Source organism: Abramis brama (assembly GCF_963993115.1).
Source record: "Abramis brama genome assembly, chromosome: 10".
In the NCBI taxonomy this organism is placed as follows: domain Eukaryota; kingdom Metazoa; phylum Chordata; class Actinopteri; order Cypriniformes; family Leuciscidae; genus Abramis; species Abramis brama.
In genome coordinates, this window is record NC_139972.1 from 12,955,222 (window position 1) to 12,981,703 (window position 26,482).

At 37.4% G+C, this 26,482-nt stretch overlaps 1 protein-coding gene across 1 annotated transcript; it reads left to right on the plus strand.

Moving 5' to 3' along the window:
• The first annotated feature begins 1,625 nt into the window (after nt 1-1,625).
• gpr184 (G protein-coupled receptor 184) lies at nt 1,626-21,883 on the plus strand. Its single transcript, XM_084125818.1, has 2 exons — nt 1,626-1,840; nt 20,284-21,883. Exon 2 carries the CDS (start codon nt 20,287-20,289, stop codon nt 21,289-21,291), a length of 1,005 nt encoding a protein of 334 aa, XP_083981944.1. The 5' UTR covers nt 1,626-1,840; nt 20,284-20,286; the 3' UTR covers nt 21,292-21,883.
• The last annotated feature ends 4,599 nt before the right edge of the window (nt 21,884-26,482 follow it).

The following is a 26,482-nucleotide window of genomic DNA, read 5'->3' on the forward strand; positions in this document are numbered from 1 at the left end:
TGTCTAAAAAAAGGTTCGTTCTAAGATTTGCTTTCTCATTTCTAAAACGTGTGTACGTACAGATTTGATTTTAGTGCAAACTAAAATCCACGACAACGTTCATATTTATATTAAAAAAAAAAAAAGTAACCGACCCCAAACATTTGAACGATAGTATAGATGTTTTAAAAGGTGCTGAATGAAACGTTATGTAAGGGTTAATGCCCGACGAAGTGTGTGTCCATTGTCAGGTAATAATGGACGACGGCGAGGCGCGCGTCGGACGGTTGCCTCCGCCGAAGCCCGAAGGGCATTAACCCGCTTATACCATGGTCACTTGCCAAATAACAAATTTTTAAAACATTAGATTATATTTTAATTAGTTTTACAATCGAAATCTAAAGTTTTTACAAACAATAACTTGGTTTCCCTGGTTACGCCTGACGGTTTATTTACTAGGTGTCCTCTATCACTTTTTAATGTACACCCTGCAGCCAATCAGAATCGAGTATTCACCCAGACCATGGTATAAAGTACTTTAATGTGGTCACATACACTATACAAATTAACTATTTAAATGTCCATATCTATCAAATTTGGTATTAGTGTAAACCTCTTTTGAACCCACAAGTTAAAGCTCAAACTATTATTAGCCTACCTGAATTAAACCTTGAAACAGAACATTATTTTGTTTCAGTTATTGCTTCCTCAAAGTTAAAAACATTAAATGGAAAGTTTCATATTTGGCCATACAGTTTTAGAGGAACACCAAATGTATGAAGTAATTTAGAAACCGCTCTGTAGAACTCAGACAGTTTGTGAAATGAATAAAACCACAAACCAGGAGGTACAAGAAGAACATGAACCAAAGTAATACTGCAGTAAGTAAAAACTGTGTGAAACTCCGTTAAACGTGATTTATATAAGAATCGTATATACGAGTCTCAATCCTTCCCATTACTGGCTCAGTTGTAGTCAATAATGGATTCAATGAAAGGTCAAAACTCCTTTTTAAAAAAAATCAAATATAGGTGAACTGCTTCACATTTCCTAGCGTAACATAACCTTTAAATAATTAGTTAAGAGAATATTAGGTTTATATATGTTTAACTTAATTTCCCAGAATACCTCAGACCGAGAAACAGTAGGTGGTTTGGTTTAAGAGAACATTTGTCTTAAAAAAAGAAAAAGATACTTTAATTAAGCTTTGATTCTGGAAAGGTTATACATGCGGAGGCGTCTAAAAAAAAAAAAAAAAAAAAGACTGATCGCTCATAATGCAAATTATGGTTTTATTCCATTACAGCAAGCGCAGAGAGCACGTTTAAAAAAAAGAAAGAACAAAAAAAGAGTCTGTAGTTTCTGTTTTAGTTAAATAGGAAGTTGCGGCAGACGTCTGAAGCAGACTGTAACCTACAATGGAAGTTTCTCATCTTTTGCTGTTAGCCTGCCATGTCTGGAAAAAGCTTTTACTCATTGTGGTTCCTTCTATCTCCATCTCAAAAAAACCCACAAGCCCTAGCCTAACATCTTCCTGTAGACATACATGTGTGAGAGAGGTTTTATCTCTCCTCCCCTCTCTGTCTCTCAATTCATTTCTTCTCCATCCACTGAGCGGCAAGTACAGCGGCCGAACCTGCTCTCACAAGGTCACTTTTGATCATCTCCGGGCAGCAAGCGTTATTGAAGTGCATGATACCCTCTTCATGTCTGAGAAAGTCTTTTCTCCAAGGTCACGCGGGACTGAAGCTGGACTTGAGGAGGTTTTGGGGCTGAGGTTGTAAAGTTTCACTGCTGAGATTTGGTGGACACTGGTGGAACTGGTGGAGAACATTTTATCATTCGTTGAGTTGATTTGCAGGTGAGATTCTCTCATTTTTCTGGGCTGGTTTCAACACAAGAACTTGTAATGGAGAATGACCGTGTGTGTGTGTAAATGAGATTAAATCAGAGGGTGGACATGCTTGCTTGTTTCCTCTGCTATAGATAGTAACTCAACCAATGCAGTTGTCAGAGACTTGATCCTAGTAACTTAAAATGTTTACAACACTTAGATGCCAGCAAGCAATAGCTGTCATTTTACCGTCTCGGATAACTATAGACCCGATATAGTCCGGCTATGAGTACTTCTAGACAAAATAACCTTGAATTTGGTAATTTTCCAAAATAACTTGAGAAATGTATGATATTTCATCATGTAAGCAAAGCCACCAGAGATTACAAGGTGTTTGGTTTAGTTTCTTTCACATGTTCTATGCGTAGCCTATGCGTTGATGACTGGTCTATTCTTGGAATAGACGTTTATTAAATTTTCACTGACAGCCCAAATTTTGGCCCGTTTTAGCCTAGACGTCAAGGCTGTGTTTGGACGGCTATTAGACTTCTTTTAAATGCAAAATTGCTTGGGGACCCACTTGATAAAGAGATTTAAAAGTACATTTTTGTACACTCTACCATACAAAAAAACAGTGTTTAATTTAATAAATTACATTGTGGCAAAGCAAGCTAACTTGCTCAATTTTGGGAGATAATTATACCTTCAAAAAGGTTATATTGTTGACAGTTATTTTGATCTTATGATATCACTAAACTACAAAGTGTGTCTTTGAATTCAGTGCTGTTGTTTCTATAAGGCCATCCTTAAAAATTTTCTTGTTTGCCGTAACCCGACCGACCCTGTCAATTTAGTACCGACCCAATTATTATTATTTTTTTTCCTTTTAGTCCGACCGACTTGCCGGTTGTAAACTTGCGTTAAGACCGACCGATTTTTTTTTAACTCTTCAAACAACTAATACAAATGCAATAAAATAATATTAGTTATTAAGTATTGTGAATATAAATTGCCTAGACCTACATACAAACATAAGCTACGTTCTTTCTTTTAAATAAAAACCCGTGGCGCGTCATCTATGATTATGTTTACACCATTGGTTAACGCATGTCACACTACAGCCTGCAAGCTAAGTTCGCTTTGTTTCATTCACTGTCAATGGTTGGCGCTTGGTAATGATGGCTGCGGCTTTACTCTAAAGATTATTTAATTTTTATATGTTGTTGAATATGGTTTATTAAAAAATAAACATGCGAGAGCGTGTTATAGGCTATATGTCATGTTTTAGTCCAGGGACGGACTGGGACTAAAAAACGGCCCTGGACTTTGACTAGGCCCGGCCCAAAGCAATCGGCGCGCGGAAACTCGACAACAACAACAATAACGCCTGGCATGAGTGCCACAAGACTTTAATTGTGGCTCATGATACTATACCATCCAAATTATAGCAATAGCACTGATGTTGACTAGATGTTGTGTTAAAAGCATATTATTCTAGATTAACTTGAATACTCACATATAAATGGACTTGGTCTAAGCTCAACCTGAATAAACAGATCGAATGGATTTTTTAAAAAAAAACAGGTTTTATTCAAAGATAGCATGGATGGAATAGATTATATAATATGCTGTTATAACAGCATATTATACAATCTATTCCATGCTGTCTTAAAATGAATTTATTACTTAATAATCTTAATTAATTTATGCAGTAATTAATCTTACTGCACAAATAATAATACCACATCTAAATGAAAATACACCATTACAAATGTAACCAAAGTTTGTAAGCATTAACTGTAACGTTACCAACATTTTTACCAACATTTTTAAAAGTAAAAGCACAACATATTTCTTAATATTAGCTACTGCATGTGGCATTTTACAGCTAAAATGTTGAAGTTTAGCTGTTTTAACTACTGTAATCATTAAAAACGTAGCAACCTGAATATCACTTCCTAACATCATCCCTAGCAAGTAACTCTCTTTCTTCTCTCATGTTCCATACTTACTTGCCCTGGATCTGCCTGTGGAACCAGCTCATCTTTCTGTCCCTCATCACTGGTGGCATGTTGCTGCATAGCTGTCTGGCTCACTTCTTCACTGCTGCTAATATTTAACTGCGAGGTGCTGCTGCTGGCTGTGCTGCTAAATATTTCAGTTAGTTTACGATATTTAACGGCTTCAGTATCTAAATTCCGCAATTTTTTTTTTCTCTCGCCTTCTCAGCCACACCCTTTTCTTTCCGTTTTTTACCCGCGGCCGCGTTGCATATTGTTTGCTTATTTCTATGCTTCTATCTAACGTCTTTGCTTTTCCTTACTTGGCGGCCACGGCCAGTGCAGCTGGCATCCAACTTAAAGGTGCATTGCTGCCACCTACAGTACTGGAGTGTGAAACAGATTAGTGGGGGAAAAAAACAGGTGATGACTGCGTGCGTGGCGGGTGGTGGGCCGGCCCGCCGGCCGTCCTGGAGTACCGGCCCTATGGCGTTATTATCCAGTCAAATGTCGAGAGCGCATTATTGTAGCGCGAAAGTACATTAATATAATGCGCGAGCGCGAATCTCTCTGCTCGCGCGCGGAATATGTACATGTACTTTCGCGCTACAATAATGCGCTCTCGACATTTGACAGGAAAATAACGCCATACCCGGCCGTTCTGTGATTCTCCAGATCACACAGATGGCCAGTCCGCCCCTGTTTTAGTCTATATGTCATGTTTTAGTCAGATATGACGACGCTACTGCAACACGCATTGCCGCAGATAAGAAGCTGCATCAACGTGCTATCGCAAATCAAAGTGAAAGTAAGTCGCAGACGCTTAGCACACAATCATCATCATTAAATGTAAAGAAACGAAATGATCTTACCAGGGCTGTTTCCGCTTTCTCTTATTGCGGGATTTGATTCAGAAATTTTAGCTGATGATCAATAAAATAATGTATCTCCTCATAACTGTTGCTTTCGGTGACGTGCACTCCGTTAAATCTGCATATAGCGGGAATTGAATATCGGATTTATATCCGCAAAAAAACAACACACATTTAGCCTATGTAACCAGGTGTAAATGGAATCGTTTTGATAAATCAGATTGCAATCCGATCTGAGAAAACGCATGAAGTGGCCTGGTGTAAACAGCCCCTAGACATAGGTGAAAAATATAGACCGACCTACCGACCCTTTTTTTCTTTTTTTTTGCTGTTACTGCAAACCAAAATATTTTTAAGGATGGCCTAAATATCTACTTTCAATTGCCACTTACAAAATCATGCGGTAACGGTTTACATTTCTCTTTGAAGAGTTCTTGAAAGAATGTTAACGTAATTGACCTATGGCTAAGCCACGCCCCCTCCACTCACTCGGACAAACAGTCAACATTCGGTAACAGACGCTGTGGCAGCTGTCACAGTTGGAGACATTTCACAGGAGGCAATTGATGATTTTTGGAGACAGAAAGATTATATATCATCTCAAAGTTACCAAAAGGGCCTTATGCATTGGAGGGTTATATTAATCATTTTATTTTGAGAAGGTCGATGAAAAGCTTCAGCTCCAGAGTCAGACAAAGATTTAATGTTACAGGTCAGTGTGTAAACGTTATAGTTTGGTGCTATTTCGCTTCAAACGCTCGCTTTATACACGCGTCCTATTCGCTTTGGACGCGCAAATGGATTCAAAATGTTCAAGCGTCGAAGTAGACGCGATACGCGCAAATTTGACGCATTCGCGTTTGGTGTGAACACAGCATGTGTGTGTGTCAGAGAGAGAGAGAGCCGCGGGCGCGATCGCAATCGAACAGTGGAAACATAAAAACATAACGTTATTTGTGTAATTACTCCATTTTGTTCATACAGGACATCATTAAAACTGCAAAGTGTTTAGCCTACTTATATTTGTGTAAAACACAACATTGTGCTTTTGTCAAACTGCAACGCAGCTAGAAGCTAGGCTAAAGTTACGTTAGAGATGTTAAAGATAACGTTCAAATACGTTGTTGACTTACCTTAGAACAGATGTAGACATCCTTGTTTAATTTATCCACGTTTAGTTGGTGTTGTGGTCTAAGTTACCGCATAAATTAATCCAGAGCAGACACTTATCTCGGTTGAGATGTGGCTTGGGAAAGGGTAAAAAATACACACCGTCGCCCAGCCTCTCAGGATACCATACCTGTTGGAGTTGAATTTACCCCATGCACACCGTTTGACCATTTTAAACTTAAAATGACAAGAAAAAAACAGATAAAAACGAATGAAAACTGACTAACTGCAATGTATTTCAATGGACGTGGAACTGAAAGCAAAGAATGTCCGAGTGTATTGGGTTAGCAATGCGCACTGTGATTGGCTCATCGCGTTTGGGGGCGTGGCTTAGCCATAGGTCAATTATGATTAGTCATCAATGGAACAGTATTGGAAAGGGGACAAAATATGATGGTAACAGGGTTGATACACAGTTTGGATACATAATATAAAGTCTTCTAATGTATGTTTAATGTATTATTAAAAAGCCTTGAAGTTGTGTCTCCAGGCTCTCTCTCAACCCTATATCATTACATAAAAATGTGCATCTTCAGAAAAGAAAAATGAAAACTGTGTCAACAACCTTATCATATTATTAATCACATTTTTAAACTGTCATCATAACATCATCATCCTTTCAAGAAATGAACTTTATTTGTTGATCTAACCAAATTTGTTACCATCATATATGTAGAATGAATAAAGACAAAATGCTATTTCCGCATTATTTTCCAAAAAGTGCATCCTTGGAAAACACAAATGGCGGCCATTTTGTAGCATGAGTGGAGTGCACAGTTCCAAACCCCAAAAGTTTTTTAAATATAAAGTGCTTAACATGGTTAAAAAAAAAAATGCAGACTAGTCTGATTTTTATGTGTGATCAACAATCTCCTTATTGCATGACCCATGGTGGTTTTTGACGTCATACGTCTGTGTATTGATTTAAAGGCACAATATGTAAGATTTTTGGACTTAAATATCCAAAATTAAGTAGAACAATATTTTGTTGACTTGTGTACTTAAATTATCCAAAATGTTTCCAACAATGTTTAAATTCAGTGAAATCAGCTATTTTAACCAGTAATGTCCCATGTGCCATACCCTCGATTTCTGGTTTTACTTCAGAAACCGTGAGAGAGACGTTTTAATACATTGTGTTTTAACACGGTTGGTCTTATTGTTTGAATCTCTTGTTTTCTTGATTTACCGCGAGTAACATGTTTAAGAGTAACAAATAACACTACATTGTCAAGTGGCTAACATGGCAAAATCAGAAAGAGCTGTTTTATCAGAATGAAATTAAATAATGTACGTGATCAAAAGTAACTGTAACAACATTCAAGTTTAGGGAAGAAGGAGGCAAACGTTGAATGTAACTTTAATCGTAAAATACGCATAAACAACCAAATAAAAGGAGCAGCAGTGGCCGACTGCGGCATATAAGCATAGTAAAAAACAGCAACCTAAAATGTCCCAGTCTCTCGGCGCCGCCCTGCTTCATACCACATACAACTTTAATAATTAGCTCATCCAATCCATGAACGCAATTTCTGCCTGAGTCCCATCAGATTGCTTTTCATTGGCTGGTGAGGTAAAGACGACACCTCCCATGATTCCACGCTTATTCACTGCGTCATCAAGCTACGCCTTTGTTATTGTTGAATAAGCGACCTCTAGCAACAAAACATACATACTACGCCTTTAACAGAAGTTATAACTGAAATGACAAAAACGTTGACATTGATGATGTAAGGTGAAGACACTGGAGGCACAGTTAGTTTTTTTCCTGCACTTACATCATTTTCCTGCAGATTCAGTGTGTGTTTGCCTCAGGATGGGAGTTGGTTATGCCATTCAGAGGAGCTGACAGGAGTCCACTCTTCTTTCCAGACCTCCAGCCTGAATCTCAACAGCTCTCAGGGGCGCTCATTAAACCTGTAATTACCATAGCAAAACAAGAATAAAGCGGTGTAAACACATTATGCAAGCTACGGAAAGGAAATGGACAGAAACTCTCCATTAAAGTAGATTATGTGTTTATCAATACTGTACAGTAACTGCTGACTGAAGAATCCAGAGTTGTCCCTTCCTTCCTTTCTGGACAAAAGCCAGGAAAATAACGTACCCAGATTTTGAATAATACTATCGCTAACATTTTGAGAGCGAAACCTCCCTAAAAATCACTAATGCTAACGTTACAGCATTACTTTTACTCTCATGGACTTATTAAACACGTAATTTGATAGTAAAAACATGCAGTGAAACAGTTGTTCCTTTAAGGGAACACTAAATGTTTTAATATTTTTCAGCAGCTGTGTGAAGTGCACTTGATTGTATTGAATGTGCACTTGTAGTGAACTTCAAATTTTAAAAGTATATTTAAAAAAACTGCAGATAATATATTATTAATGAAATAAAAGTCCACTTACAGTAAGTGCACTTTGCTATAATGGAATTTAAAGTTTTACTTTAAAGTACATTTTAAAAGTTTGCTATGTTTTAATAAACTTTTGTAGCTCTTGTTGACTAAACGTAAAGTACTTAATAGTTTTGACGGTAGTGTGTTATTTGATATTACATTGCAGGTTAATATATTTTAATGCAATTGTAAAATTATATTTGTAGTTAAGTAACATGAAATTAAGTGTGCAAAAAAATGACATTCAAGTATATTCTTTTACAGTATATTATTTCTGTAATAAATACTCTTAAAAATGCACTAAAAAGTGTTATTTTCCACAAGCGACTGGAGTCAGTAAGAACACAATCAAACCATGTGATTCATTACTCACTTTATCTGTTATGGGATTTTCATGTCAAACATTCTGAACTTGGAAGATTTTATAGTAGGCTAAAGCTGTGATTTTCCTTGCTGAACTTCTATGGAACAGTCCCTTTTGTGGTTTGAATCATATGATTTTGGTTTAAATTAATTTATTGTCCATATTTGTAATCTCTGGTGTGAAGCGTGGAAACTTTCATGCGGGAAAACATCGTCATATTTAAGCGTCAGAGATTCAGAGATACACGGCAGATGTTGGGGTGGTTGTTGTCCTTTAATATGTCTTAAGTTTTAAAGCTAATTCTACATTTCAACAACAGTAGCCTAAATAATATCCAGTCTAATGTGCAGTTTGTCAGTTTCTGTTTGGTGACGCGTGATCTTAACTTCAACCCAGTGGCATAGGTTTGATTTTGAAATTGGTGGGGACGGGGACATCAATATAAATATATTTTAAGTTTTGATCGAAATTATTGCTAAGGATATATCAGTGTCACTGGATATTGGTAGGGACACGTCCCTAGCGTCCCTACTAAATTCTACGCCCCTGCTTCAACCAATAGTTGAACTCAACTCAACTTATTTTCAGCAAAACAGCCCGACATATTATGAAATGACAGTATAATTTGCATAGACTTCACAGCAAATGAATCACAGCACATCATCATCGCTTCAGGACTACTCAGTATCGTCACTCGCAGCAGAGCTGAGGCTGTGTCTGATGCAGCTTTCATTTTTAATGTAGGCCTATTGTATGGGGGACTGTTGTATATTTGCTGGTTCAATCTAATTCTACCTCTAAAAGTCTTCTTTGAAGCTTTGAGAGTGTGTGCTCAGGTTACCCAGCTATTGATTTCTCCTCTGTTTTGCTCGGGTAGGGTTAAGTGCACACATTGCTTAAAACCTGTCGGTCAGTTAGACCTGAATTGAATTTGAGTGTGACGCACTGCTGGTAGGACAATCTCTATAGCAGCTAATGCTGTTAGGACGCCTGTGTTTGATATTGGCAACAGATTTAGGAGGCCATTAAGATCTCAAGGTCTCAGATCGAGGTCTGTGAATACACTGCATTTTTAAAAAGCTCTTTGGAACTTAAATGTTTTACACGTCTTTGTTTACAGCCAAATATCAGGCTACTCTTTCTTAAAAAAAAAAAAAAGCTTTACTTGCAGATAATATAAATGAAATGAATGCCACTTAAGTGTCCTTAAAGACACTTATGACCCTTTTATGTCAGTATACAGTTTTAAAAAGTGCACTTTGTAATAATGTCAAATTAAATTTTGTTTTAAAGTGCATTTTAAATCATTATGTTTTATTAATATTTTGTTGTGTTGACTAACATACTAAAGCACATTAGTATGTTATTTCATATTGCTATTTAAGTTAATATATTTTAAATGTATTAAATAGCAATTGCATCATTACAAATGTATAATTACAAATAGACATATTTAAATACATGATATACAAGTTTCAATAGAACTGATCTTAAAGTATATTTTAGTTTATCATAAATTCTTGTCAGTACATTCAACAGTACTTTAAACTGAAATTTGGCTTAAAAGCTTTAGAGTGCTTTCTGGCCCACTTAAGTATAAGTCTTAAGTACAATTTCTAAATATGTAATTTAATAATTGTATTGTCTTTGAAATAGGCTAAATAATCTAAATTTAAACTATAATACACTTTCATTTAATTGCAATTAACAGGCAATTAGGTGTATGAAAACATTACATTCAGTTCACACTTAAAACTACACTATGCCCATAGTGTATTTTGCAGAAGAACATTGTTTTGGTTGTGCTTCGGCTCTGCGTGACTGTGCGGATGAATATGGTTATCCTACTGCTCATAAAACATTCTCTAAGAGATATAACCAAAGCCACTAGAAGGCAAGCCTGCAACCTTTAGCAAAAAAAAAAAGTAACAATGCTAACGGTGCTATGTGTCGGTACGCAGGGAAAGAGACCAGAGGCTGTTTTGTTGGTGAATGGGTGAAATGAGAAGCTGAATAATCTGCTTTTGTGAGGAAATATCTAATCATTTAATGAATTGACTGCCTGTCCACTACTCTTCAACATGTTTTATGCTAAACAATACTTTTTTTTGGGAACGATATGTAGATTTTACTTTGATAAAAAGATTATTTTATAAGAAAAGGCAGAGTAGGGAATGTCGCGACAGAAGACTGTACAGATACTACTGGTCAAATATTACTCCGTTACAAGTCAAAGTTGTAAAGACTGATTTTTACTTAAGTAAAAGTACAGAAGTACTTGTTTTTAAAAGTACTTAAGCATCAAAAGTGAATGTCAATGCATTGTTTTATTATTGTTGCATTGTTGTATGTAATACTTACAGTACCTTATGCCTCTGAATCTATGCCTGCCTGCCTACCCTCATATCAATATCAAATGTATTTCTAAAACACAGTTCCAGTAGTGGGATTGAATGTGAGAGTGACTAAGACACTCAATAACGTCCACAACGGTTTCGGTTTCCTCAAATAGTGCCCCATTTAAAGTTTTTTGGCTTTTAGTATGAATGCGTTAGCCATACTGTTATCTATAAGCTAGTGTGCTCCAAAAAAAAAAAAAGACAAAATTAGCATTTAGAAGACCAAACCCAACGCTGAAAATGAAAATCATATTGATGTCAGAATCCAACGCCAGATTGACATTAATCTCCAACGTTGGACAGACAGTATTGTGGTTGAAAATGAAAATCGTGTTGACGTCAGAAACCAACATCAGTCAGGATCTGACATCAACTCGACTTTGATTTCCTACCAAAATGCAACCCCTGCAACCAAAATCATCCCCTGACTGACGTTAGTACTTTCTACTCAAGGACCTTGACAGAATTGTAGTGGAGTAAAAAGTAAGATATTTGTCTTTCAAATGTAGTGAAGTTAAAGTAAAATGTTTCCAGAAACAATAATACTCAAGTAAAGTACAGATACTCAAAAAGTGTACTTAAGTACAGTACTCAAGTAAATGTACTTTGTTACTGTCCACCATGTGATGAATATTGGATGATATTGTATATTGTAGAAAGTCAAAAATACAGATGTTTTCTTTCTTTGGCTTTTAGGTTTTACCAGTTATGATAAGACTGCATTCATGTATATGATGCCGATATTATGCATTTTAATGAATAAAGAGAAAATGAATAATTTAATTATAAATATTGTGTTATACTGTATGTTGTTTAATTAAAATAAAAATAGTGTTCTTTCTTTCGCTGCCAGGTTAGACTTGTATTGTAATGATTTTTGACTGTTGTGTGCCTAATGATGATATAATACTTTTTAATGAATGATTGTAAAAAAAAAAAAAAAGCATAATTTAATAAATTATATATGTATTAAATTACAATTAAGTTTTAGTGCAATCTTAAATGTAGGTTTATGCGCCCTGCAGTGACGAGTGCTTTGCAGCTAATAGAGATATTTGCACTCTTTTTTTCCGCAGTAAAACATATTTCACAAACAATGCAGTCCTGTTGTACCTTCACTAGCGATATAACCAACGCATTCTCATCCTTGGGCGTCATAATACTGACGCTTTTGACATTTCGTCTACATCGAACGCACATGGCACCCTTTAGCGTCAATATGAGACGCACAGAGCTTTGTTAGGTTATGGGTAGGTTTAGGTCTGGTGTAGGGTTAGGGTTAGACCGCTAGGAGGCGCCTTCTGGCCCATTTCTATCTGCGTCTCATATTGACGCCGCCCTAGGATGAGAACGGGCTATAACACCAAATATAGAACATTTATTCACAAGACCAACACAAGAAACAACTGTAACTGACTGTCATAAAACTTGAACGGCGGGTACTGCTACTGAGGTGCTTCATGTGATCCGTTAGCCATTACGCTAAGAGATTCAGACCCTCTCATCTCCCTATAATAAGACAATCTCTGATTTTACAAGTTTAGATGGAAAGGATCTCAAGCTGACTAGCTGAAGATGCTACCGTAGCTTACCCATTAATAGACACGGTACTTACTTGAAAATATATTCCAGCACAGCGCTAGAACAACCATAATGAAATGACCCTTCATGGTATGATAATGCTTAACAATTAACTCTCTGAGAGAGCAACATATGGCAATTTATCTGTTCAATAAAATAACTTACCTATTGAGTAATAAGAAACACCGCGCATCACCTTTACAACATTTCAAATGGGTGATTTCCCGGAGGTTCAAGATTTCCCCCAACATTCCCCCAGGCACTAGTCTATAGCAGTTATGGCTCATTTGGTCTCAAGACACAATTTCAAAAACCTTTCATTTAAGTTATACGTGAATTTTGAACAATAGCCGTTCTTGTCTTAGGACAACTTTGATGAACTTTTTTGATCCACTTCAAATGTTGACTGCTGTATAGGTATAGGTTGGAATTACAACCTCTGTCACCCCTTTTTCTTGGAAATAAAATGGATGCCACACAAGGAAAGGGATTTCACTAGACACACAGACAGGCGTATCCTGATGCTTTTGGTGAAATTACTTTTACTTATAGATTTGATCTGTGATCACTGATGGTTTCAGACTTGGGATTTTTTTGTGACAAATTGCAGAAGACATTTGGGGAACAAATAAAACTCCCTAAAGTACCTTCAATTATTTGGATCCGTTTATAAGACATCACATTTATGTTCTTAGCACATGCCTACTAACATTACACAAATCACATAGCACAGGCAGCTGAAAGTATAGTTGCTTTCCTGTGCAGAAACTGGGCCCATGATGAGTGGTTGTTTGCTCTGTGGTCCATGTCAAATAAGCCCACCTCATTTTCCCACCACGGTCTAGTTTTGGTCTTACATTTAGATACCTCTCCTCAACAAACCACTGGTTTCACAGACGGGGCTTAGAAGCCAGGAGTGGGCTTTGGCTAAATTAGGACATTTAAGTAGTTTTATTTTTAAACGTGCCTTAGAAAAAAACATTACTGGAGAGCATCTTGTGACAAAACAATTTCAAAGATATTTTAAGATATGTCAGTGCAATTTCCTTAAATATAAAACAGCTCAAATATGCATTTTAGTCTGGGACTATATAGGCTTAAGCCTTGTCTGTGAAATCAGGCAGTAGCGAACAGGAGTCCAAACAGTGATTCTGGTGTTTCAAACAGTTTGCTTCATTTGAGGTATTATTCATGTCTGAAGCTGAAATGAAACAAGATGAGTTATGCATCAAAGTTTAATATTTAAGATCAATAATCAGTATCAGCATGAGCAATACTTGTAGTGATGCTTGTCCATCAGGATATCTACAAGAACAGGATATTAGTAGTGCAAGTGTTTTTCCTGGTGTATAAATAAGGTCCTGAAAAGGTCCTTTATTATTATTTTTTTTATTTTTTTTTACTGTGGTTGAGCTGTGTGGTTTTCTCACTGGTCTTGCACTGAAGAGCACGAATTGAAGAGCTGCAAACCCTTCTTGTGGAGAGCGGCAGCTGTGTAAGTCGGCAACAGCATCTTGAATTGAATTCGAGCAGAGACTGGCAGGAAGTGAAAAGACTGTCCAAATGTTAAAAACAAGCTGAGCAATAGCATTTAAGATGAACTCAAGGGAATATAGGGGACATGCAGGTAGTGCCGAATGTCTAGCTGTGACATAATTTAAGCAGCACAGACATGAGCCTTAGACATTTTAAAATGCTATATGAATGGCATCTTTAACCCTCTGGGGTCGCGTCGGCGCGTTTTGATGGATTTTTTTCACATAACAGCATAATAGACTTAAAATACTCCGTCATTTATGGTCATACAGACTTAAGAAATATGAAAAAGTACACTGTTAAATGTCAACTTTTTTATGTGTTCACTTACAATTGAAACAAAACATTGTGCTTTTGTAAAATAAAGAAAATAAACAGGGTTTCTGCCTCTCCGTCTCCGTGAATTTTTTTTCTGGTGCACGTCTCTAAACTTAACCAAAACTCAGCAAATACTAGTCACACAGGTAAGAGCAATTAAATTATCTAATTCAAAACGAAAACAAATATTCTCTGTTTATGCAATCTGTAGGAAAAGATTGAGATGTCAGTCGTTCTCATGGCAACTCATTACTCATTAGCAGATCTGCTGCTAATGTGAACAACGCCCACTGATGGCATGGCCTGAGTCAATCCCCTGTGACACATCACGTTTTATCAGATTCATGAACTTTACGTCGTCTTGCGAGTCGCGACGCTGTGAGGAATAATAATAGCATAATATAGTATTATAATCCTGGAAAAATTTACCTCAGAAGTGCTGGTTTTGGTTTCATTTTGAGGAGCAACGGATCCGAGGATTGTGAATAGTAAGTTCTTTATTATTAAGTGCTTTGTTCTTCTAATCCCAATATAGTGTATGTAACCCGCAAAAAGACTATTTTTAATATGAATCGCATGTCATGATATTGCTATACTGAGATGAGTAAACTGAACTATGCTGAAATAAAAGGTCAACATTTATGCCCTATATTAATATATCATAAAAACGATATGTTACAGACGAAATATTAATGTTTAGACATGATTTTGTTACTAGTTTTGGATAGATTATAAAGTTTTTACAGTAGAATAGGCCTACTGTCACATCAAATAAGCTTTTGTTCGCCAATTTCTGCTCGTATGTTAAATATAGGCTATAGGCTAGTATGGGATGTTTTGTCAAAAATAAAGTAGGTATATTGAATTATCAACTAAGATGATATTATAGTGTTTGTTCCAATTCAAACTAATGAATCCTTAACTTTGAAATACATGTTTGCTTTTTACAATGAAAGATTGCACTTGAAATATTGTTAAAATTTTAATTGTTGTTGATTTACACGTGAAAACTATTTAATAAAATAGCAAAAAATATAAACAAAGGTTGATGTAAACAAAATCTTTATAGGTCGTATAAATAGGTCTTAATAAAATCTTAATAAGCCTTCTCATTATATTATTTATTATTGTGTTTTATTAGTGACAAATTTGGGGAGAGGATAAATATTCCAAAACTTTCTGAAAATACAGTATGAGAATTAACTGCACAATTACTAGAAATGTTTACCTTGGATATTAGGCCTATACCTCGCATTCTTTCTTGTGGTTCACTCTCAGTGACATACATGACTGAAAGGTTTTTCAATACCGGTGCCAAATCGATACTTTTAAAATGGTACCGTGCCTAAACGGTGCTTGAACCGATACTTAAAAAAAAAGAAAAGAGAGCCTCAAGACGATGGTGAATGAAATTAAAGAACGGCTTTTATTAACGGGTAAAGTTTTATTAACTTTTTTAAAGTAAATATATAAATATAAGTAGTAGCCTAAAGTAAAAATAAATAAATATGATTTATATATATATCTAAATGCAAAACTCAATTCAGTTTTTTTTTAACAAATTCACAATAAAAACTAAGCAGCCTAACCTAACAATAATTTAACACTATAACACTATAGGCCTACTAATAACAGCAAAGTAGTCTGTATTCTTGATATGCTACAAACCAGCTTTAAATTTCAGCAATTCTTTTATAGCCTATAACATGATATTATTTAGATATTTTTAATTTAAATTACTATTATTATCATAATTAGAAGAGACAAGCATTATTTCTGCCATCTGTAGCCCGAAAATCATTGCCCGTCCTTTGGTTTGTATAATAGTAACTTATACAACTACATTTGGATTATTAGACAATGTCGAAATAAAGTGACTTTTCAGAATTTTGCATTCACATTACTGCACACACATTACCGCGGGATGGCTGGTGTTCATTTCATAAACATGTGGACATTGGACAATAGCTTATTTAATGTATAAATTAATGTATAGTTGACCTCAAGGACCTCATATTTTTGCCAGCGATGAAGATCTTTATTATAATAAATATATATTATAATAAAGATCTTCATTGCTGGCAAAAATATGATGCATTTGCAGATTTGCTTTCACTTGACTGTACGTCCACGGCCACTTCATCTAATGATCTTGATGTTCTTATCTTCCTGTTACGACTCCGAGTCGAGTGTGAATTGAAAGCGCTTCAGACGATTCAGTGCGTGCAGGAAACCGAACAGATCATTCAAACTGATTCGCGAACCGATTTAGACAGATCTAACTTGTTTGATGAAGACTTTGAACAGAATCGACTCAAAAGAGTGATTCATTTGTGAATTGAGCATCGCTCATGCCCAGAAAAATGATACAGCGCACTTGGTAAACTACGCATTTAACAACATGTATTGCATGAAAATAAAGTAACGAGAGGAATGTCGCCCAACGCAACGAAGTAAAAGTATTGTTTTTTCATTAGAAATGTACTCGAGTTAAAGTAAGTACCCACATTTAACTCGTCAACGTCAGTGCTCAAACAAATACATATGAAATGCAGAACGACACACATAAAGTCGCTCACGCACATACATGTGTAGAGTTTGCGTAACTCTACACACACGAGAAGCGCGGAACTCTCCGCGCACATACTCATATGAGACGCGCGCGCGCACGCACAAACTCTCCACTTGTATACTTATATGAGACGCGAGCACACACACAAAACTCGCGCACATACTCAATGAGACGCGAGCACACACACACAAACTCTCCGCGCACATATTCATGAGACGCGAGCACACACACATAATACCTTAAAGATGTGGAAAAGTCGATCAAAAGTGTGGCTACATTTCTCCAGGCTCGATGCCAACAGCGCGCGATGCAGTATTTGCGGTAAAATAATTGCTGCAAAGACCGGTGCCACGACAAATATGATGAAGACCTTGACAGTGCACGGCCACGGAGTAAATATAATAGCAGAAAGTTGCTTCGCCTTCGACTGGTAAATGAAGAGGTACCTTGTTGATCACTCTGACAGTGTTTATATTGCAATAATAACCTACTGAGTGTACACAGCCGTTCAAAAATGTGTTGGTTAGTCAGAATCTTTTTTCAGTAAGGATGCATTAAAGTTATCAAAAGTGACATTAAAACGTGTAATGTTACAAAAAAATTAGTTTTTAAATAAATGCTGTTCTTTTGACATTTTTATTCATCAAAGAATCATGAAAAAAAATGTATCGTAGTTTCCAAAATATTAAGCAGCAAACTGTTTTCATATTTCTGAAGGATCATGTGACACTGAAGTAATGATTTTGAAAATTCAGCTATGACATCACAGGAATAAATTACATTTTGAAATATATTCAAATAAGATTTTTTGTTCCTTTGTGCACTGGCTAAGGAGCATGAGTCAAACTGAAAAAATAAAACCAAAATTTTCTGAGGTAATGTGTTATGTAATATTGTTAAAATGGATTTCATAAAATTGGTATCGAAAAAAGTATCGTTAGGAACCGGTATCGAAACTGAGGTATCAAAAATGGCACCGGATCGAAAGATTTTGAACGATACCCAGCCCTATCTGTGCAGGCAAAAGCGTCTGGAAACCTTTTAAAAAATGAGTTGAGGCTTAAATCTATTATAAACCCACTCAGTCCAGGCACATTTCACAAAACTTTTCTTTCCCTGCCGGTACAAAAGAACATGTTTGCTCAACCGTGAAATTAAGTTTAACACCAAGTGTGACATTTTGCCTTTAAAATCAACAACATATCATAAAATATATAGCAAACAGACAAGGAAAGAATGCTGGTCCCAGAGTTAACAGATTACTTTCATCCTGTCTGAGTAACCATGCAATATTTGAGTGTTTATATACAAGCATATTATGAAACCTCTATTGAGTAGCCTACAATAATTTCAGAGTAATATTTTTGTTTTGTTTAATTCTCCATCATAATCATGGCACATGCAGCTAGTAGTACTGGGGATGACATTTTGTTACCCATTGTGTTTTTAATTAATTTCAATTACCTTTCAATAAATCATTGCTGTTTGTTTTGGCTGCTTAAACATTGCACCTTGACTTAGTAAAAAGTAACAGGAACATGTATGTTGTTCCGGTCTCACTGAAACAGACATTCTGCAATTTGCAGCAACCACAATTCTGTTATCATCAATTGGAGTTTAGATTTTTAAGAATATTTCTGGTTATGTGCATGATAACCAATATAAATGATCTCATTTATGAATGAGTAGTTAATGAGCACATGTAGTCTGTCACCCTTTCAATAGATTCATTTTTCACCCCTGTCATTGCAATTAAAATTACCACCTGAAAGTGATTACTTACAGAGAGGACCTTTTTAAACATCACTACATTGTGCACCATGACAACATCTGCATCAATAATCAACAGCAACAACGTCTAGCCGAGGTTAACCGCATCATAGCTAAATGAGAGCTCAGATAAAAAAAAAAATCTTAAAGGTCAGTAGTTTACCACTATATCACAAGTACTAAAAGTACTGATCAGTATGTGTCATGCAAACTGAAAAGTAGCTGTGCAGTATGCTTTAAAGGTTGTATCAGCGATTTCAGGCCCAAACATAAATGATCACATTCATCTAATCTTTCCTAACGATCCGTCATAGGCAGCCGTGCACGAGCGCAAAACCTCACAACAACACCCACCCCTGTCGGTGATTGGTTGGAACACTATTTATTTTGGTTTTGAGTGGTGGTGAAACCAACTGTTTTTGTGTGCAGATCTCAGAGCCTAGGCTGCCTACAGAGACGCGCTTTTTTAACAGCATGCTTATGGGGCGGGCAGCTACCGGATCGTTAGGAAAGATTAGATGAATGTGATCATTTATGTTTGGGCCTGAAATCAATTTTCCATTGAATTGAGATTCAAATTAATTCAGATTCAATTTATGAATTTGAACTAAAAACAGGGTTCAAGGAGGTAGATTTCAAACAGGATGTAAAATTACAATTACATTTATTTGAATTTAAAATGAATGAATTTTCTGATGTAGAAATGTGTTAGTGCATTTCGGTGGTTTTAGCTCAATGTATTCTATAATCAAAAGATTAACATTTTTCTGAAAGCAATTTGTGATTATCAGATGGTTGAGTTAATTTTTTTTAACTTCAGATATGCCTGAATGTATTTTTCAGAGAAATAATATAAATGTATGTGTATAATTTGCTGTAATTGGTAATAAAAAAAATTAGAAGCATTGCGTGTGTGGTGGGCAGATCGAGGCTACAGTTTGAAGCAAATGTGCCATATTTTGTCAAGGCAATCCGACACCCGTCTCCACGGTCACCTGTAGTTGTCAGAACAGTGTAAATGAAACAAAAACCCGGGCCAAACATGCATAAAACACCTTTTGCTATTTATTTTTTAAAGTTAAATCTTTCAAATGCAATCATATCATCTAATAAGATTATCAAGTGTCTATATGTTCTTTTATCAATTGTCAGGGTTTGTTTTGTTTGTTCACTTGAAAACCCACAGCCACTTGTTCATTGGTTCTCAGTGACTCCTCATGATTAATGGGTTGACAGACATCATCGCCCCCAGCGGTGAACCATTGAAATTTCGAAGTGTTTCGAAACAGTTATGACGTAATGAAGCCTCGTTTACTGAAATCACGTGACTCTGGCAGTTTGATACACGCTTCGAACCATTGATTTGGAATAAAAGATTCGGAAAGGTTTCGAAGCTTCATGAAGCAGTGTTTTGAAATTGCCATCACTAATTGCATGTAGAATTCACCATCCAACTGATTAAATTTAAGCTTTCTTTGTGCACACAGATTATGATGAACGCAACATCCAACGCAAGCAACTCATCATGTGTGATCATGAACCCGTCGGCAGGTCCCCTGCTGATGTCCATCTACATCATCGCCTTCATCCTGGGACTGCTGTTCATCCTGGTAACCATTGGTCCCATAATTCAGCAGATCTGCAGAAAGAACGTTCTAGGGATCTACCTTCTCAGCCTGTCTGTCTCGGATCTCCTGTACATCCTTACCATGCCTCTGTGGATCTATTATTTAAGCAACAACCACAGATGGACCCTTGGCCAGGGACTCTGTAGTCTGGCTGGCTTCTTTTACTACTCCAACCTGTACATTAGCATCTATATCCTCTGCTGCATCTCCATCGATCGTTGCCTGGCCATCACCTTCCCTCTGCGAGTCAAAGCCTTCCGCCGCCAGCGCTACGCCTGGATCATCTGTGGACTGGTCTACATTTTTGTCATGGCCTTGCACTGTTTGGTGCTGTACCTGGACAGGCTGCCAGATCCGCTGGACGACGGCGACCAGAGGTGCTACGAAACCTTCCCCATGACAGAACCCATCGCGATGTTCAACCTGATACGGGTCGGAATTGGTTTCCTCTTGCCGCTGGCGGTCATCACGGTCTGCTACTGGTTGATCGCATCCAAGGTGCAGCAAAGTAGAGGGGTTCATGAGCAAGGCAAGCGCAAAGTCAGGCTTTTGTCAATGGGAGTCATTGGCATTTTCTTGTTCTGCTTTGCACCGTACCACATCCTCCTGATGATACGGTCCATCGCTTTCTTTGCTGTGGGAGATAAACAAAGCTGCATCTTTGAGCAAGCGATGTACTTACCCTTCACTTGCTCCCTTGCACTATCCAGCCTGAACAGCGTGGTGGACCCAGTGCTCTATGTTTTGGCAAGTAACGGAGTGAGGGAGGACATGAGGTTGTTCTGTTGGAAAACCAAGCAGAGTCCAGAAACAAGATGCAGTATTATTGATTCCAAGTGGAGGACAAGAGTAAACAACTTGTGTTAAAACCTGACAGCATTGTATATTTGTGCACACTGTTTTTGCACCCATGCAGGAATTGTGTAAATCAGTTACCAGCACAAAATCGCCCAAACCGCTTGTGCTGCCAATACAGGCACAATCTTGCGGATGGGTTTCTGAGTGTTAAGTTTGTTGAGGGACGACAAACATGATCTGGCGTACTTTTCTGGAACTCCACCACTGCGATCCACTGCGAAAAACTGACTTTTTAACATGCTGAAAGGCGCTCGACTACACTGGATTATAATGCTTTTCTTTATCATTCGATGAATAACTGCTGACATGACTGCTATGCTTGCATTCTGCAGGTGGTTTTAGGTAAAAAAAGCACCAAGGTTTGTGAGTCAAGCTCATCTATAATAAGCTTAATTTACGTAAAACTCAATGACATGTACTGACGATACTGATGTTGCAGCGTTTTAGTGCATTTAGCACCTGTTTAAACTGGATTGTGGTGATAATGCTGTTTTTGTGCTAAAATACTGTGTGCAAAAGGGATTGTTTAGTGAATTAGCCACTCTATGCAAGTGTTATAATAATAATAATAATAATAATTCATTAAAAAAATGTATATAGCACTTTTCTCTGAACTCATTTGTGATATGGCTGCTGGCTGATTGAGGGTTTAGGGGCTACAAGTGTTGTAGTCGAGACCAGCTCATTTGTGTCAGTCAAGACAGAGTCCAGGGACCAGTTGCATAAAGACAGTCACTACCCAGACAGCAACATAGTGTCGGCCTAGATCCGGCCCACATTCGGACCCTGTGGAATCCACCTGTACCAGATGTGGGCCGACACTATGTTGCTGTGTTAAGACTGAGTCAGACCAACTAGCAGTTAGCCAAGGGGTGATTGTTTGGGATCAAATTAGATCAATCTACCCGTTTAAGTAACTTACTTTAAAAAAAGCTATGACCAGTCTTAAATAAAAAAAATACAGATCACTCTAAATTGTAATTTAGACACATGCATTTTCTGTAAAGCTGCTTTTAAACAATATGTATTGTGAAAAATGCTATATAAATAAATATGACTTGAATTAAATATAGGCTACTGGGGGGTGGGATATATGCCTCGCACTCAGCACACATAAAGCTTGCCGCAAAGCACTGGCAAAAGTAGCCTAATGATTATAATGTGTCGGGGGAAAAAATAGCAAGGAGACATTTTAATTGTTTATTAATAAACTAGTGTTTTTTGAGTCTGTGTTGGCTGCAAAAGATGAAGATGACGATGCTGACTCAATTGTCATCTCTGCAGTATAGTGAACAGGCGCGTGCCTATAGAGAGAAATGCACCTTTTATTTGGATTACATAATCAAACTTTTTGTTTAGAATTGGTTTGTTTAAAAGTAGACATATTTTAAGCTTCTATTGCCTATTCTCATGTCTGTGAGGCAAGTATCCTATACGCTGAGTTTCGGGACATTTGTGACGCGCTCCAGTACTTCTTGCAGTTGAAAACGGATCAACTTTCTGCTCTCGCGTTTATTCTGTGCGCTGTTCAGTGCTTCGTCAGGTTTGTCATGTTGCCAGTCTTGGCAGCAATTATCTTGTCGCAAATATTGCATCGCGCGCTGCTGGCATCGAGTCTGGTGAAACGTAGCCACACTTTTGATCTTTTCCACATATTTTCCATCAATGGGGGCTGGGATGCTTACACACACACACACACTACAGCCTCACGTGCCAGCCACGTCTCTTTGTCTTTGGGCAACCGCGTAAACTAGTTTTTTCCGCCACAGCCAATCATGCTGCATGCTTATTGGCTCACTGACGTTAACGAGACTAACTCCTTAGTATCGAAATTTGGTACCAAAAAATTAGACATGTTTCGATACTCGATAGTATCGAGGCAATTTGGCCGGTACCTGAAAAGTATCGAACTTGATACCCAGCCCTAACACTCGTTATTGCGGTGCAATGTGGGATAGAGTGCACTCGATTACGTCCACTATGGTTACGGACACCAGTGCAAATGGCTGCCATTTGAGGGGGGCAATTTCGGATTCAGCCCAAGACTACATTTTCATGGTTTTGTCATGGACTTGGGATTATGTGGACTCATGTGTCTTGACTTGGACTCAACTCTCTACTGGTCTCAGTCCTGACTTAGATTCAAATTACCTGGTCTTGACCAAAACACTGCTGTCTGCATTTTTTTTTTTACTCAGACTCAGCTTTGTCTATTAGTGTCAAAAAAGATAGGAATAATTACTTCACTGTTATATCTTAGATGGGGTATATGTTTACAAATTATGGATTTGCAGTGAAACAGGACCTGGATCTCTGTCTTTTAAGGACCCTTGAATCACTTGATCTTTCTGTTTGAGAGCCGTATTCAGCCCAAGTGTTGTTGTTGTGGGATAAATCCTCACTTGTTGGTCCTGTTTAATTCACAGACGACTCTAAATTATAATTTAATTTATTTATAGCGTTAACTTGTGTGCTTTGATGGACTTCCAAATACATACCATTCACTCCCATTATCAAGTTTGGAAGAGCCAGGACATTGTTTAATATAACTCCGATTGTATTTGTCTGAAAGAAGAATGTCATATACTATGGCTTCAGGGCGAGTAAATCATGGGCTAATTTTCATTTTTGGGTGAACTATCCCTTCAAATAAGATTTAGCCGTTAAATATTTAATCTGAATGTTAAAAAACAACCTGTTGCAATGTAAGCAATTTTGATGCACAGCATGTTGCTACTCTCTTCTTTTATATACTATGCTCAACAAATTTTCACTACTGTAATTTACCATTAACACAAAAAAGAAAAACAGTAAATTATAAAATAAAAGAATTGCTCTGATTCTGACTCTCATGACACATTTAAGGGAGTGATGCTTTCGTTACAGCTCTTTAAATAAAAGTAAAACGATTAGCGTTTCATTCAAGGGGTGGGATCATCTACAGACAGCTTAATCACAATGCTTTCTGAAGAGCGAGCGACACAGTGTTCTTGAGCGCTGATGAGGAGGAGAGTTTGCGTAGCATCTCTTACCAGTATCGCCCACAATACACTTTGTGCAGTTTTGTTCTCCCACCTTCTGCTAGCATGATTGCCTCTTTAGATGAGTAGCTCTCATGTGACTGCAGTCTTCTGCAAGTCTGTGAGCCAGAGTGGCCTTCTGCTCTACTGTAAAATGCCTCGGACCAACTGAATGAAGTGATTTTGGATTGCGAGTGAAGCAATGAATTGCAGCTTTGAGTACCTGATCTGCAGCCTGAATGGTTTAAATGACTACTCACTTTCACCTATCGCACCAGACGCCGCCATGCCTTTCAAGGAAGATGAAAATGGGATGATATGTAGTATCAGAACGTACTTGTTTGTGCTGTCATCTGCATATAAGGGCCATAACATTTCTGCAAGATTCACTTAAAGGTGCCATAGAATGGATTATTTTATTATTTTATAATGTTTCCTGGGGTGCCCTTATAATGTTAGTATGTTTTTTAGATCAAAATTTGTTATAATTTAGAAATAAAAGGCATATTTCCTAGCCTGATTTCATCCATTGATTTGAACACTCTGTTTGAAGGGGCGTGTCTGCTGTGAGACTTCAGTGTTGTTGCCCACTGCTGTGATTGGCTGACATGCTTGCATATGAAATATCTGGCATTACATGTAGAGCTATCTGGAAAACTTTTACTATTACAGCTTTTATATGTTTTTACTATTACAGCTATCGGGATTAACGAATCATGATAAGTTTTTTTTAAAGTATTTAGATCTATTCCCATCACATAAAAGGTTTCAGTGATGAGCACTGAGCAGATGACAGCCTGTTGATCGCGTGAATGAAGATCTTATCACTGCAACGCGATATACTGATGCATAAACAGTGTTGAACGACTTTGAAAGAAAGATTATCTGTCTGAATTTGAACAATTACACATCAGAAATTCACATAACCCACTGGTTCTCCAGAGGCTCGGATGAAGGAGCAAAAAAATATTTTTGTGTTCATTTGTACAACCAAACACTGAGCAACTGCCATGCTTCGTTCGCTCGTTTGCAAGCCATGATGTCTCTCGAGGAAAAAACAATATCGCGCTGGATCTAGATAACACAATGTAAATTATCGTTAATAAAATCCCTACTTGCCGCTTGCGGGAATATAACGTTAGTTGAAATTGCCCCCTTCGTCCGTTTGAGACGCCGAGAGAAGCCTGGCTGCTTGATATTGTTGTAACAGTCCGTGGTGAAATGGGCAGAGCAACTAAACAACTTCGAATTAAACTGTAGCGGTATCCGATTATAGATAGATAGATTATAGATAGATCTGCCATTTTCCCTATGATCCTCCTCCTGCTTGTTTCTTCACCTGCAGAACTTCTGATGATTCGGCTGTGCAGTTTCGCCTGGCACTGAGCATCATGGGCTGGCATATGCAAATTTTTATAGGCGTACATATTAATGATCCCATCGGTTTCGTCACAGTTGGTGTTATGTGGAGATTCGCCCGTTTTTCAGGGGTGTTTTTCAAAAACGAGATTTAAATAAGAAAGAGAAAACTATGGTGTTTGAGACTCACTGTATGTCATGCCCATGTACTGAACTCTTGTTATTTAACTATGCCAAGATAAATTCAATTTCACATTCTATGGCACCTTTAAGGAAAGAAATCCACATTCTTTCATTATAATATACGTATTGCATCACAATTGAACTAATGTGCTATTCTGCATTGCACAATGAAGCTGCTACTGAGGTCTCACCACAGCAGGAAGTCTGCAGGGATTTAGACGAGAACAGCACAGAACACTGTGTCTGCTTTCCTCCACTCAAGATTGATTCGCAGAATTTCGCACCCTCCTGAATGCAGACAACAGATGGAGGTGAGAGAGCACATGTGGGAGGCGCAACCTGGCATAGCATCAAAATGCAAATAATACATTTTGTTCAACTAAGGGTTGAATCTCACGAAAACATGTCTGGGTCACATTTTCAGCCCCCTTTGGCTAGCGTTACATTGTATGATGATGCTCTTTAAAATGCTTTTAAAACATTCAAGCGCGACAAGACAAAAGACAACACGCTTTCTGTGAATGTCCTGACTCTTGTCTATGTGACACACACACACACACCGCACAGAAAGACGCGTGCACCAGTATTGTGTGCACAGACATTGAGCCAGAATTGAGTTCTCTTTCACACTTGAAACT

Bases quoted from the DNA above. Each gene is read 5' to 3' on its own strand.
- gpr184 (XM_084125818.1), top strand. From the start codon at position 20,287: ATGATGAACGCAACATCCAACGCAAGCAACTCATCATGTGTGATCATG.